The sequence below is a fragment of the Chelonoidis abingdonii genome, chromosome 19 (genome assembly GCF_003597395.2).
Source record: "Chelonoidis abingdonii isolate Lonesome George chromosome 19, CheloAbing_2.0, whole genome shotgun sequence".
In the NCBI taxonomy this organism is placed as follows: domain Eukaryota; kingdom Metazoa; phylum Chordata; order Testudines; family Testudinidae; genus Chelonoidis; species Chelonoidis abingdonii.
In genome coordinates this window covers 6,940,523-6,955,681 of record NC_133787.1, presented here as the reverse complement: position 1 = coordinate 6,955,681, position 15,159 = coordinate 6,940,523, and the positions used below count along the sequence as shown (strand labels likewise).

Sequence of the window (15,159 nt, the reverse complement as noted above, 5' to 3'; positions counted from 1 at the left end):
CCCTTTCCCAAGAGAAGTAGACACAATGCAATAAGACTTAACGTTTCTCGCCACTGTGTTAATATTTTCCTATCAGAATTGCACTCTGGATTGGAGTGAAGCTGGACATGTAGAGCACATCGCACAGTGTATGCAGAGTGAGGGAGGGGAGGGAGTGTGTTGCTGTGACTGATTTAGGTAACTTTTTATATCCACTTTCATGTGGCTCCTCTAAAGACTGCAGGGAAGGTTTCTCAAAGATAGACAGGACCTTGGGTTTAAGGTGTCATCTGGAAGACCCACAACATCAAACCACTTGGTGCTCAATGTTGGCTGAACAAAGTGAGATCTTACTCTCGGCTCGATGGCATTTCTGTGTCTGTAACACAGTGCATGTTGAATGCCACATCCAATGTCAAATTTTTTAAGGAATGTTCTAGGCATTAATGGGTAGATCCTTCGGGGGAGGATGGGGAAATGGAGGACACACAGAGCCCTTGAATTTGTTTAGTCCCAACAGCTTCACCTCCATAATGGTCTCTGGAGCAAAGAACCAGCTGATGAAAGCCGTTAACGTCTTGCAGCATAAAAATACCGCTATCTCCAGTCTCTCTTCTCCCAGTACAGTTCAGATGATTGACTCTCTGAATGGCCTATCTCCCAGACAGAAAGACCAGAAATAAGGGGCTGGCGCACAACTCCAGGCATATGGGGATTGCGGAGGGGGGGAATCGGGAACAGTAGTGTGGGGGAGAATGACATGGAGCTCTTGCCTTGGGGTGAAGGGGGACACAGTGAGCCTCTGACACTATGGGGTGTGTGCCTCCCTGACATCAGGGAGGAGGTGTCCGGGGCCAGGGACTCCCTGAAATAGAGAGGGGTAGGAGGGTGAGCACACATGGAACTTACAGGGGGAGGTGGAGGAATGCAAGGAGTCCCTGGAGTGTGCAATGTGTTTGACCTCCAGAAGCAACACACTGGGTGACACTCTAGCCCAAGGATCAGCAACCTTTGGCATGTGGCCCCCCCCAGGGTAAGCACCCTGGTGGGCTGGGCCAGTTTGTTTACCTGCCACATCCGCAGGTTCGGCCAATCGCAGCTCTCACTGGCCGCAGTTTGCTGTCCAAGCCAATGGGGGCTGCGGGAAGCGGCGCGGGTGAGGGATGTGCTAGCCGCCACTTCCCGCATCCCCCATTGGCCTGGAGCAGCGAACTGCGGCCAGTGGGAGCTGCGATCGGCCAAACATGGACGCGACAGGTAAACAAACCAGCCCGCCGGGGTGCTTAACCTGGCGAGCCTCATGCCAAAGGTTGCTGATCCCTGCTCTAGCCTAAAAGATTATGGGCTGTTTCTGCCAGAATTTCAGCATGTGCTTCCACATGTTGAGTTGTTTAAAACTTGCCCAGTTTGCACACCAGCATTACTTGCACACCAAATTCCCAGGCATTTCAGTGGGAGTCCTGGGTACACACAAATGTCAAGATGTGCCCCAGATACAAACTAACGCCATCCAGGCATCAAGTATCTTTAAACTAATTGTTTACTTCACTATTGAAGGAGGAACTTTAAGACTTGTTTCAATAAATTTGTTGAGTAATAAGCATGATTGACTTCCATTTTTCTTTCTTTTTTTTTCCCCCAGATGTGCTTCCGGATAACAATGCAATTTTAATTGATGTCGGAAGCTAAATCTACAATTCCCCATTCATTCCAGCTTGTTCGCAACACATAAAATGCAAAGACCACAATTCAGGATCACAAAAACATTACTCTTAAATCTTTCTAGATGATTGTAGTTGCTCTGATTGTGTTCTATGCTAGCAGAAGCCTTCTCCAAGGTTTACTGCTGACTCTAGAGCAGCACATCCCCTGCATACTGGGAACTTTGGGTGCTAGCAACATGGGCAACTCCTGTGTTTGTCGAGATGATAGTGGTGTGGAAGACAACGTAGAATCCCAGAATCAGCAAACACAGAATAGTAGAGTACCAGTACCTGAAGCAAGAAGCCATCCAAGGGACCCTGTAAGGCCACCCAGGAGGGGGCGAGGGCCACATGAACCAAGAAGGAAAAAACAGAATGTGGATGGACTAGTGCTTGACACGCTGGCAGTAATACGGACACTGGTAGATAAGTAAGTACCTCCGAAAGGATCACTCAGTATTAATGAAAACTGTTCCATTGAAAACTTTGGTGCTAAAGATTAAAGAGATCTCTTACTCAGAAACCACCAAGAGCATGCACGAAATTAATATATTTAAAATAAGAGGGAAGGTTATTTGTCTCCAACGATCAATTGCATTTGAAGAATTTTGTTTACTTGTATATACTTCTCTCTGGAAATGGCTAAACAAACCTATAGAGAGACGGCTTTCATCTTCATTAGATGTGTGTACTCTTCCAGGTGGCAAATCTAATTCCTTATTCTTAAAGCCAGCACTCTATAATTGTTCATATGGTGAGCCAAGTGCTGCACTTATTGCATGCTCGGAGCACCCATTGTGGTGGTTTTGGATACACAAGGATCACAGGATCTGTGCCTGTGTTTGATGGTTATGCTGTTGCTTTTCATAAATATTTGAAATGGCCTCTAAAGTGTTTGTATATCATTATTTGGATTGGAGAGCTCAAAACAGGAGGAAACTGTTACCGATGTCAATTGCACTTTATACTGAATAGCTTCGGTCTGAGCTTAAACTGGATGAATCTCAAGATAATGAGCTTTGATTCATGCATCTGCATGGGCACTCTGGAGTGTGTCTGCTGGAGGAGTCTGCCTTTCTGCTGGAGGGTGCTGTAAATGGGCATGTGAGGTCAGAGTTGCCTTGACATTTATATTTTTTTATAAAAACATTAAACGGACCCCTTCAGCTGGAATTTTACCTACTAGTGTTACAAGCAACACCTATGGGGTGTTATAAATGAAAGCTGTTGAAATGTATATTTTTCTCATCTCCCCCTCCCCCCGTTTGTTTACTTTATGAATTTGACACTACCTTATGGCTACTTAACTCGATGTGGGTCTTTCCCTCAGCAACATGGGAAAGAAGAACACATACAAAAACAGAAAAATATGATTATAAACTTCTGTGGTTTACAGAAGGACTCTGGGGTAGGTGTAGTAAATATTTGGGAGGGTTGTTTTGTTGGAGTGCTGACTCACTTCCTTGTTTTCTGTTGCTAAATTGTATTGATAGTTGTTTTCCATATAATCAGTTGCTGTAGTTGCCTCAAAGATGTCATGTAATCATGAATGATGGGGAACTGTCCATAAGAAAATCATTTATGTACTATATCTGTGGAAAAGTTGGAGAATTTCAGAACTAGACTTTAAGCCGATAGTATCCCTTTAAGACCAAAAGAAACATTTTCACTGGACTTAAAAAAAAAAAAAAAAATGGAATGGAAGGTTTTGTATAACATGAGACTGTAGAAACAGAAACTTTCCGCTATGGTGTCTCCAACTCAGAACTGAGTTTTATTTGAGAACCTTAAAATGAAACTTGGAGGAAACAACAGTGAAGTTGGCCAATCTTTCCAAGTTGAGAAAAGAGAAACAAGTGTAAGCTAAACAGCATAAACAGTGGAGGTGGATCTGAGCCATGCCCACCTGGGAACCAAATGCAAGCAAGCTTCCTTTGTTCAGAAATATTCAGATGCTCTTTCAGAGTAAATGTAGATTTAAAAAAAATTGTTTAGCTTTTAATTATGTTGTTTGAGTAACATTTCAGGATATTTGTTTTCTAAAAAATTTGCTTCACGGCATTCTCCAAAATCCACTGTCCGGAAAAGTAATTTTAGTCCATTTAAATGGACTATTTAATTACTCCACATATGATTTACCTTTTATATCATGATCCACAAGAATGGACATTCTTTTGCAGATTTTTAACATTAGCTTTTAAAATAAAATCCAACATTGTCTCCAAAAAACACCAAAGAAACTGTGGGATTTTTGTTTTTTTGTTTTCGGGGTACCTCCTGTCTATACAAGAATGAAGAATTAAAAAGTGCAGTGGTGGAAGGTGGTGTTATGCAAATGAAATAGTGAACAAAAATATGCTGATTTTCCTTTTCATCTCAAACATGGGGAAGGGTGTATAGTGGAGGGAACAATGTTTGGAAAATTAAAACGTCTATTACAGACAAGGAAGAGTAAAACCAAAATGCTAGAAATGTGTTTTTATTGTTAATATAAATTGAAAGAGGATCATGGAGGGAAAGGCCCACTTCCTCTGCTGGCTGCTCTGAGCATCTCCACTGTGTGAAAACACAGTAACAGACTTCCAGAGAATATATACCGGTACTTACTCATAAAAAAGCATTGTGCTGCAGGGAGGATAGAAACAGAAGAGTGTCTATGGAGCCCTCGTATGAAGAACTAAGTGTAAAGGAATGGAATAAAAAGCTAATGGGTGAGCAGTTGCACATAGTGAGAAAACTAATGGTACCAAAATGACTTGAGTTATACATTTCTGAGGTTTGTACATTGAGTAAGTCTCTTCTGATTCAGTTTTCTGGGCTAGGTTACAATGCATAAGAACACTTGCAGAGCCAAATAACCTCTTTTTTTTTCATCATTTACTTCTTCATTTTCTGAGCCGTCTTATCATTATATCTTCTCTCTTGAGGTTAATTCAGATTTCAACATAGTTCCACCTTTTCTGTGAGTGATTATTACCTTCTTTCTTTTCAATCTGGTTTTAAGGTTTTATTTGTAGCAGCTTGGTCAGATTTGCTTCAAAATACTTGAATTAATATCCTGTTAACATTTTTGTGGTAACATAGATTTTTAAACTTAAAAACATTCAACAGGAAATACAGCCTTTTCTTGTAAGAAAAAGACCAATTTCACCACTCGTTTTTATTTAGAAACCTAATACTGTTAAATTTAATGCTGCAATTCTTCATAGGTAATTTAAACTGCCTTCTGTGGGTTTTTTTGTTTTTGTTTTTTTAAGGTATGATAGCTGCACCCTTTTTAATCGGTTATTTTTATTTTTTAATCCAACTGTATTGAATGTCAGTTCACACAAACATGGTAGATGAGACTACTTTAAATTTATAGAGATTGCTGGGAGTGAGGAATTCCCTAGTTCTAAAACTGGCATTGCCACAGATTCCCTCTTTAGCCTTGAACAAGTAGCATCTGTGAAGCACTTGAGAGATGAGAATTGCTGTAGAAGTACTAAGTATTGTTGTTAGAGCTGCAGTTTTACTCAGTTACATGGGTACAGCCCCCATTGTGTGAGTAGTACCGATAGATGAGTAAAATTTGCCATGGGACATAGCTGTTTGTGTGTAGAATAAAGTTGGGATCTCGACATCAATCCCTCTGATGCCTCGTTAATAACATTTTGTACTTGAGTCCTCATTTTTATCTAATCTTTATTTTAAGGCCTTGAAAATGCATCTTGTTAGTTGTGCAGACCTCTCTTTGTAGGATACTTAATTCCATCCTTAACCTCTAATGTGAAACTTTGTTTAATGCTGCCCGAGATCGAGCATGTGATACTCATGGAATGCTGATGTGATAGTGACTTGTCTAAAAATTCTTAACTTCTCGGTGGAAAAACAATTCTCACTTAATACCGTACGCATTTTGCTATCTTTTCTGTATCTCAGGCTGTTGATCATTTCGTTCCAGCTTCTCTAGACTTCCTTCTTATTTTTTTTTGAAGTACCCTTTCATAACTCTTTGCACTATTACATGAACAACTCCTTCACCTGCAGATTCTAAATCTCTGATAAATCCTGTGCTGCTTCACTGAAACAGATGAATCAGAGGCATCTATGACATCCTTTAAGCTTTCTCTCTGTTTTCATTGTCTGTCTTTCTTCCCCATGAGTCCTAAGTTTTCTTTTACCATTTGTTTACAATATTCCGGTATCTTGTATTGTTAGACTTTGTCTCTCTTCTATTTCCACTCCTAAGTTGTTGTTCTCTTTCTTACGATTTCACTAGCTGAACACTTGCTAGATTTTGGGTGAGGAAGGAGAAAGGAAGGTGGGATTAAATATTTTCAGTTTGTTCTCATCAAACCCCTCTAACAGACCTATTTTCTGCTGCCCTTGATAATACACTGAAGTTTATAGAGACACTGTGGGTTGTTTGTCTTTCAGGCCCCTTTCCCCTCTTTTTTGGGGGGAGGGGGTGTTAGAGATTTTATGGGGAAAAAACATCATTTAATCGTCAGTGTCTTTTTCTCTCACAGTCTGTTCTTCATTGTATTTGTCCCCTCTGAAGTACAGTATCTCTTACTACATGTTTTCAGGAATGCTTTACAATGTATAGTATTAAACTTTAAGTTCTTCTTCGAGTGCTTGCTCATATCCATTCCAAGTAGGTGTGCGCGCGCCGCGTGCACGTTCGTCAGAAGAATTTTCCCCTAGCAACACCCGGTGGGTCAGCAGGCGCCCCCTGGTGTGGCGCCCTTGCGGCACCGCGTATATACCCCTGCCGACCCGTCCGCTCCTCAGTTCCTTCTTACCAGCCGTGTCGGTCGTTGAAACAGTGGAGTGCGGCTTGCTGACTCCACTCTCCTAGCGTTTCACCCGTTTTTCTCATCTCTAGTTCCACAGTTACGTCTGTAGTTAGTGTTATTCAATAGTTGTAGTTCTAGTAGTTAGGATTGTAGTTTGTTATATAGTTGAGGGCTGGAGGTTTAATCCTCTCACCTCTCCGGGACCTGGGCTCTATGCCCTGGCTTCCCGCTTCAAGCAGTGCTCGGCCTGCCCGCGGCTGATGACACGGGAGGACCCTCATGATCGCTGCTTAAAGTGCTTGCGGATCCCTCTGACTGACAAGTGCCCGGATCTGTAAATCGTTAAGCCCCGGACAAAAAAGGAGCGGGACTCGCGCTTTAAAGCAGCTCCTTATGGAAGCGGCGCTGACCCCTGCAGCTCCAGCACCGAGCGCATCCCGCACCGGGCAAAGCTCTTATTCGCACCGAGGACAGACCGCGTACCCGCCAGAACACCGCGTACACCAGTCTCCCGGCGCGAAGCCAGGCCTGTTAGGTCACCGCTCCCTTTTCGCGAGAGCGAAGAAAGTTTGAAGCGTTTCCTCGCGGCTTGTGACTGATCCGTGAGAGCCCGCAGTCTTGAGCATGTGGAAACCGTGCTCAGGTACGCACCGTCATCTACCACAGCAACCGGTTCTCCAGCACGTCGACTCCGGCCACGCAGAACCAGTCGAGGTCCGGTAGTCAGGACGGAGCTCCCCGGCGGATCGCCCTTGGTACTGGAGCTCACCGTTCCCACTACAGCCGACCCTTTGCAGTCGGCGACGGGACTTATTGGCCTTCACTAGCCCTATCCCCTGCCTCACACCCCTCGGGGGCGAACGCCGTTGTGCTCGGTCCTCTCGTCGGCAGAACCCGCGATGCTTAGCCGCGGTCCCCTTCAGGACGAGGACAAACACCGATCGAGATCACGGCACCGCTCACCGCTCGCACACGCCGATCTCCCTTGCGACGTCCGCTCGCAGTCCGACCGATCCACCCTCGGCGCCGGTCGTACTCGCGGCACCGGTCCAGATCACCGGACCGCTACTCAACCCGACGGTCTACCTCCCGGCACCACCTTCAACGGAGCCCTTCTTACCGTCGCTACTCGAGATCCCGGTTGACCTCCCGGCACCGTGCTGGTTGCAGGTCCTGGTCCCTGTCGACCGCCTGGCACCGTGCTGGTCGCAGGTCCCGGTCCTGGTCTCGGCACCAGTATGACTCCCGGCACTGTTCGCTGAGACAACCCGACGCCCGGTACCGGGCTCGTGAACTATCCGCTCCCCCCTGGCCGTCGAGACATCCCTCGGGCTCGTCTCGCCCGGACAGCGCCCTCTATGGGGATGTGGCGGAAAACCAAGCTATGGAGCAGCCGCAGCAGTGGTCCTTCTGGACGCCTTGGGCCTACCATCAAGCCCAAGGCGATCCCATCCCACCGGTCTGGTGTGCATCTGCCACCCGTCGAGTGCAGGAGGCCACTGTCAGTCGCCCACCGCAAGATGACGACAGGTCAACTGCGACCCGGGACCCTGAGGCCGCCCCAGAAACGGCCCCCCCTCCAGAGCAAGAACCTCAGGAGGAGCCTGTGGTTCCCGGACTCTCCTCCTCCTCCTTACCGGATGAGGCTGTAGCGGGCACTTCAACATCGGGCCCACCCCCCATCGACCTCCGAGCCTACCAGGACCTGCTCCGCCGAGTTGCGTTGAGCATCAACCTTCAGGCAGAGGAGGTTCCAGAAGTTGAGGATCCTGTTGTGGACATTCTCTCGTCCGATGCACCGACGAGAGTAGCCCTGCCCTTCATCCGCTTGATCCAAGTGAAGGCGGATTCTATTTGGCAGTCTCCAGCGTCCATCCCTCCGACGGTCAGAGGCGTGGAGAGGAAGTACATGGTACCCTCTAAAGGGTATGACTACCTGTACACCCATCCTCCTCCATGCTCTCTGGTCGTACAATCCGTCAACGAAAGGGAGCGTCATGGACAGCCAGCCCCCGCCCCAAAATCGCGTGAGGCTAAACGTATGGACCTGCTGGGCCACAAAGTATACTCCGCAGAGGGTCTACAGTTGCGTGTGGCAAACCAGCAAGCACTGCTCAGCAGGTACAATTTTAACACCTGGCAGTCCATTGACAAATTTACTGAACTGGTCCCGGTAGACTCCCGCCCTGAGTTCAAGAGCCTCCTGGAAGAAGGGAAAAAGATCTCCAGAACCTCCTTATAGGCCGCCCTCGATGTCGCAGACTCGGCGGCTAGAACCATCGCATCGGGAGTCACCATGAGATGGATTTCGTGGTTGCAAGTCTCCGACTTACCTCCGGAACTGCAACATACGATCCAAGACTTCCCGTTTGAGGGGCAGGGCCTCTTCTCAGAGAAGACGGACCCAAGGCTACAAAGCCTTAAAGACAATCGCATCATAATGCGCTCCCTGGGCATGCACACACCGCAAACCCAGCGGAGGTCCTTTCGGCCACAACCTCAGCGCCCCTATCTCCCACCACGCCCGCGCCAGGACTTTAACAGATGGCGCGGCCGAGTGAACCGAAGACGTCAACCTGGTTCCCAAGGGGGGCAAAACAATGGTTCCGCCAAACCACCGGCGGGACCGAAACAAAACTTTTGAAGGTGCGCTCGAGAGCAGAGCACCAGTCTTTCCCCGGACTCCTTTTCTTTTTTCCAACCGCCTTTCTCCTTTCCTCCCGGCGTGGACCCGAATAACTTCAGATCGTTGGTTCTGCGCACGGTGAAGTTCAGCTACCACCTACAGTTTATTTCGCCTCCTCCCTCCCACCAACCCTCCCCGTCCCTCTTCAGGGACCCCTCTCACGAGCATCTCCTTTACCAGGAGGTCCTCACGCTTCTCGAAATCGGAGCAATAGAGGAGGTACCTCAAGACCTCAGAGGGAGAGGGTTTTACTCCCGCTATTTTTTAATCCCCAAGTCGAAAGGAGGTCTCCGACCCATCCTGGACTCTGCGACTCAACGGCCTTCGTAAAGAAGTTAAGATTCCGCATGTGTCCTGGGTCTATCATCCCGTCCCTGGATCCGGAGAGACTGGTTCGCTGCTCTCGACATGAAGGACGCGTACTTCATGTTTCTATCTACCCACCACACAGATGCTTTCTCGCTTTGTGGTGCGGACCGCCACTTCCAATTCAGCGTCTTCCCCTTCGACCTTTCATCTGCCCCAAGGTATTCACGAAATGTATGCAGTAGTGGCTGTTTTCCTTCGTCGACAAGCGACTATGTGCCTTCCCTTACTGGACGACTGGCTTGTCCCGTGGGTCTTCCGAGGCTCAGGTCGCCGCGACATATCATACGCGATCAGGAAATATCGATATGCTGGTTCTATTAATCAGTTCGGACAAGTCCATCCTCGTACCCATCTCAGAGGATTAGAGTTCATAGGGGCTGTCTGGACTCCACGGCTCGCGACAGCCTCACTTCCACCAGCCGGTTCCGCTATAGTCTCTTGATATAGAGCCTGCTCGCACTTTCCCACGACCTCGGCCCGGCGTCTGTCTCAGCCTGCTCGGTCACATGGCAGCCTGCACCTTGTCACCAAGAACGCCAAGCTCCGTCTTCGCCCCTTCAAATTGTTGGCCTCCGTTTACCACCACCACGGAGGACAGCGATGGACCGATGGTCGTTTCACACTCTCACAGACGGTATTGCAATCTCTCCCGCTGGTGGCAAGACCCTCCCTGGTGTGTGCGGGCATGCCGTTCACCCCAGGGAACCGTCGATATCCGTAACAACGGCGCTTCCTCTCTGGATGGGGAGCTCACAATGGGGTTCACATCAGACCACAAGGCCTCTGTCCTCTCAGGAGCTGTCACTCCATATAAACGTTGGGAGCTACGAGCGGTACGCCTCGCCTGGCAGGCCTTTATTCCTCACCTCAGGCCGTTGCGTCTTAGTGCTCATGGACAACACCACCGCGATGCACTATATAAACAAGCAGGGAGGGACCCGTCTCTCCCTCTGTGTCAAGAGGCGATCAGGCTATGGAGTTTGTATAGCCCACTCCGTGGATCTGCTTGCCTCCTTCCTTCCAGGATGCAAAACGAGTTAGCCGACCATCTCAGCAGTCCTTTCTAGCCCACGAGTAGTCCCTCCCCCGGACATAGCTTCTCTCTTCCAGAGGTGGTTTTCCCCAGATCGACCTCCGCCTCACGCAGCAACCGAAGTGCCAACAGGTGCTCTTTCGAGGGTCTCGCCCCGGGTTCGATCTCGGACGCCTTCCTCCTGTCCTGGTCAACCCTCCTTCTGTATGCCTCCCACGTTACACTGGTGCACAAAGTCCTGGTGAAGCTGCGCAGGGACACGGCTCGAGTAATTCTCATCGCCCCAGCGTGGCCTCGCCAGCACTGGTACACCACGCTGCGGGAGCCTATCAATAGTAGCCACCCAATTCTCCTGCCGCCATCGACTTGATATCCCAGGACCACGGCAAGCTTCTCCATCCCGACCTCCAATCCTCCACCTGACGGCGTGGTTCCTGGTTGGTTGAGTGGCTAGAAACTGCGCTGCTCTATCTCCAGTGCAGCAGGTACTTCTGGGAAGCAGGAAGCCTGAACCAGGGCTACTTACATGGCAAGTGGAAGAGGTTCTCCTGCTGGTGTCAGACACAACGAAAGTAACACCTACACAGGCTTCCTACCATGTGATTTTGGACTACTATGGCACCTCAAACAACAGGGCTCGCCGCTTTCCCCTGCGAGTGCACTAGCTGCCATTTCGACATTTTCACCCAGGGGAAGGCCTTCCACTGTTCTTCTCTCACCCTACAGTCTCACGGTTCCTCAAGGGCCTGGAGCGCCTCTTCCCCAGTCCGCCGCCCCGCCCCTCTTGGACCTCAGTCTGTTCTTCCAGGCTAATGGCTCCTCCTTTGAACCGTTGGCACCTTGCTCTCTCCTGATCTCTCGTGGAAGGGGCGTTCGCTTGTGGCGATTACATTGGCCAGGAAGTCTCGGAGTTCGAGCTCTTGTTGTGGACCCACTTACACGAATTTCCACAGGGACAAAGTTCAGCTGCGCCCGCATCCTGCCTTCCTTCCCAAGGTGTCTCTCCTTTCACTTAACCAGAACATTTCCTACCGTTTTTTTATCCTAAACCTCATGATCACGTAGAGAAGAGAGGCCTACACTCGCTCGATGTTCGTAGAGCGCTGGCTTTCTACATCGACCGCACCAAGACCCTTTCGCAAGATGTCCCAACTTTTGTTGCCGTGGCGGACAGTATTGAAGGTCGCGCCGGTCTCATCTCAAACAATCTCCTCCTGGTTACGGCCTGCATCAGATCTTGCTACGACTTGGCCCACGCCTCTCCAGGCCGGGTGACTGCACATTCCACGAGAGCTCCGCGGCTTCTACTGCCTTTCTCGCTCATGTCCCAATACACGACATAATGCCATGCAGCTACATGGTCCCGGTACACACCTTCTCCTCCCTTACGCCTGTACAGCAGTCCAGGGACGATGCAGCTGTTGGGTTAGCTGTTTTGCATTCAGCAGTGTCCAACTCCGACCCACCGCTCTAGGTAAGGCTTGGGATTCACCTACTTGGAATGGATATGAGCAAGCACCTCGAAGAAAAGACGGTTACTCACCTTTGTAACTGTTGTTCTTGAGATGTGTTGCTCATATCCATTCCACACCCGCCCTCCTTCCCCACTGTCGAGTAGCCGACAAGAAGGAACTGAGGAGCGGACGGGTCGGCAGGGGTATATACGCGGTGCCGCAAGGGCGCCACGCCAGGGGGCACCTGCCAACCCACCGGGTGTTGCTAGGGGAAAATTCTTCCGACGAACGTGCACACGGCACGCGCACACCTACTTGGAATGGATATGAGCAACACATCTCGAAGAACAACAGTTACAAAGGTGAGTAACCATCTTGTCTCTAGATCTTAAACATGCAGATGTAGATCGCTGTATATGTTGTTTATCAGCTGTTCTGGAGATGCAAACGGTAACTTTAAGCCAGAGTACAAGGCAATACACATTTCTGTTTCAGATCCCATTAGATGGTTTGCAGTCTAATTTTTTTTCTTAGAGATGAATCCAGTACATGTCTGTTCACTGAACTTTATTCTAAGTATGTGGTGTTGATCGTGGTACAGCAACTTTGACCATGTAATATTTGTCTTTCAGTGACCAGGAACCTCCTTATTCAATGATAACATTACATGAAATGGCAGAAACAGGTATTAATGCATTTTGTTCAGTATTTTGGTTGCAACTGCGAGAGGCAGAGAAGTACCCTCCTTCTAAAGAGAAACGTGGCTGCATTACATGTTATATCTAGTCATTCTAGCAATTTGTGTTCATTATTGAAATACTGTCAGTACTTCATAATTTCACTGAGCTCATCCTATTATTGTAAAATGCACTTTCTAATTGTGTTAAATTTACTACGTGAACTGTGCAAAATCAGCCAGCTGACAGCTGTTAACTCAATTAACAGACTTTCTGCAATGAGGTATGCTGGACTTTTGTGAAGGGATGGAATTTATCCATGTACAGGAAGTGGGTTGCCGCACTTCCAGCCTCTGTTCTAGAATAGTGACTGCAACCCTTCCCCTCCAGATAGGGGTTAGTGCCGGTCTAGTAGCAGCAGCAGTCACAGATGTAGTGGCCATGCCCTCACCCTGTCCCTAAACACGCTCTCTAGATGCTGAGCTGTGCTGGCACAGAGTCTGTTTCTGTCACTTAGTATGCAACGTTCCCCTGCAAATTTGCACCACATTAGACCTGGTTCTACACTCCTTGTGAATCCAAAACACCCAGTCCTAGTGAGCACAAAGAGCTGAAGACTGGGCCCAGTGTACCTGAGGGCATGTCTGCACATACACTTGCTGCATGGTGAGCTTGTGTGTAAATCCGCATAGCTCAAAGCGCCTAGGGAGCTTTGTGTGTGCATCAGCAGGGTCCACATGGACAGTTACTGTGTGGCACGTTGGTTTACACCCTAGCGTGCAGTGCAGTGAGTATATGTGTGAGCATGCCCTTAGTTTGCAGACAAGTAATTAAGAAAATACTTAACCTGTTCAGACAGTAATCATTAAACTTTGATTGGTGAGCAAAATATGTCCTCAAGGCAACATGCAAATACCACTAAAACTTTACCAAGGCACTGACTGGAACTCCTGCATGGTCCATGCACACTTGTCCTTAGTGTTTTGTTTTTGTTCGTTTGTTTGTTTGTTTTTTGAAGCCTCTCATCTCTTCTTGGTCATTTTCAGATAAAATCCATAATCTTCTATATTTTCTTTGCTTCTGGGAAAAATTATAGGCCCATCCCTTATTTCTTGCATACCCAAATCTTCCATTGACAACACTCTTGTTACTTTGTCTTTAACACCTACATTGATGCATTTTTTTGTAAATAATTCTTTTAATTTATATAGTATTTACCTTTGCTTTCCTGTAAATGGTAATCTTGGTTCATATATATGAATTGGTGAGAATTTCTGAAAATGCTTTTCATAAGCAACAATGAAAAGTCAAAATCGGAATTGACTTATGCTCCCTGCAGTCCCATTGATGTCTGTGCTGAATCTGGTCTGAAGCAAGGCAGTAAGTGTAAATTCTTGTTTAACAGCACGAATGGGCATTGCTCACTTAACTCTCAGAACCAATTCATTTGTAACCAATCAAGAGCCAGGTGCTCACAATTGGTGGAATTGTTTCCCGGAACATTTTAAAATGTTCTGTCTAGCATTACCCTGGCAATTGTAGAAATTTACATTCTCTCCAAAATAAAAGCCTTCAGCAAATTACAAATGTGCATGATTAACTGCTCCTTTAATAATACCCATTAAAATATGACATTCAGATGAGTTCAGTAGGGTCACTTTTTTTTTTAAATGCCACTGAAGTGTGATTTTTGTATTGACCAGCATGTTTTGAACACTTCTAAATAGCAGTACCATTTTCTGAGAGTTGCCTCTGTTTTGTGGTTGACAGATGAAGGCTGGCTGGAAGTTGTCCAGTCTTTAATTAGAGTTATTCCATTAGAAGATCCGTTGGGGCCAGCTGTTATAACATTACTACTGGATGAGTGTCCACTGCCAACAAAAGTAAGTTTAATAATTCATGCGTTCTGTGGCTAAATTTCAGCCTGGTGTGGTTGCCACTCCCATGGAAGTGTCTGAGTTGCTTTCACCAGTGATGTAAACTGTGTCCTGGGTGTCAGCTAAAAACAGATGCTACTTATAAAATAGGGTAACTTGCAAGGATCTGGCATTCAATGGGTTATTTAATGGTAGAAGTGTTTCAGGAAAAATTGGTGAGAAGAGAGTGAAAAATAGTTTGTGCTTGGAGGGAGAGTAGGGAGGTTTCTTTTGTTCGTTGCTTTTGCCACTATGCTCTCCTTCTCCCCTCTTGGTGTGTGTTACTCCTTGTACGTGCCCAGTGAATGCCAAATCAGTGCAAATTCAGCTCTCCGTGTTTTAAACCAGCACTACTTTGTGTCAGTGCTGAATTCCTCATAACTTATCTATGTATAAGACAAAACACTTTTTTTCTCTTTAGTTTACACATTTCAGCCGTAAATGGATTAGTATAGTAAATTTTAAAAAAAGCTTTTGTTGGCTGCATACTGACTTTTGGATCTCATTACTTTAAAGTAAGGTTAAAATGAATGGCCAGGTGTGTGTTCATAACTGGATAAA

General features: G+C 47.1%; 1 protein-coding gene across 1 annotated transcript in view; it reads left to right on the top strand.

The window, feature by feature from the left end:
* Positions 1-1,615: 1,615 nt before the first annotated feature.
* RSPRY1 (ring finger and SPRY domain containing 1) overlaps positions 1,616-15,159 on the top strand; it is a 42,781-nt gene continuing 29,237 nt past the window's right edge. Inside the window, exons 1-3 of the mRNA XM_032774052.2 lie at positions 1,616-2,112; positions 12,638-12,690; positions 14,453-14,565. Coding sequence (XP_032629943.1) covers positions 1,766-2,112; positions 12,638-12,690; positions 14,453-14,565 — 513 coding nt within the window. The 5' untranslated portion in view covers positions 1,616-1,765. The remainder of the gene's footprint in view (positions 2,113-12,637; positions 12,691-14,452; positions 14,566-15,159) is intronic.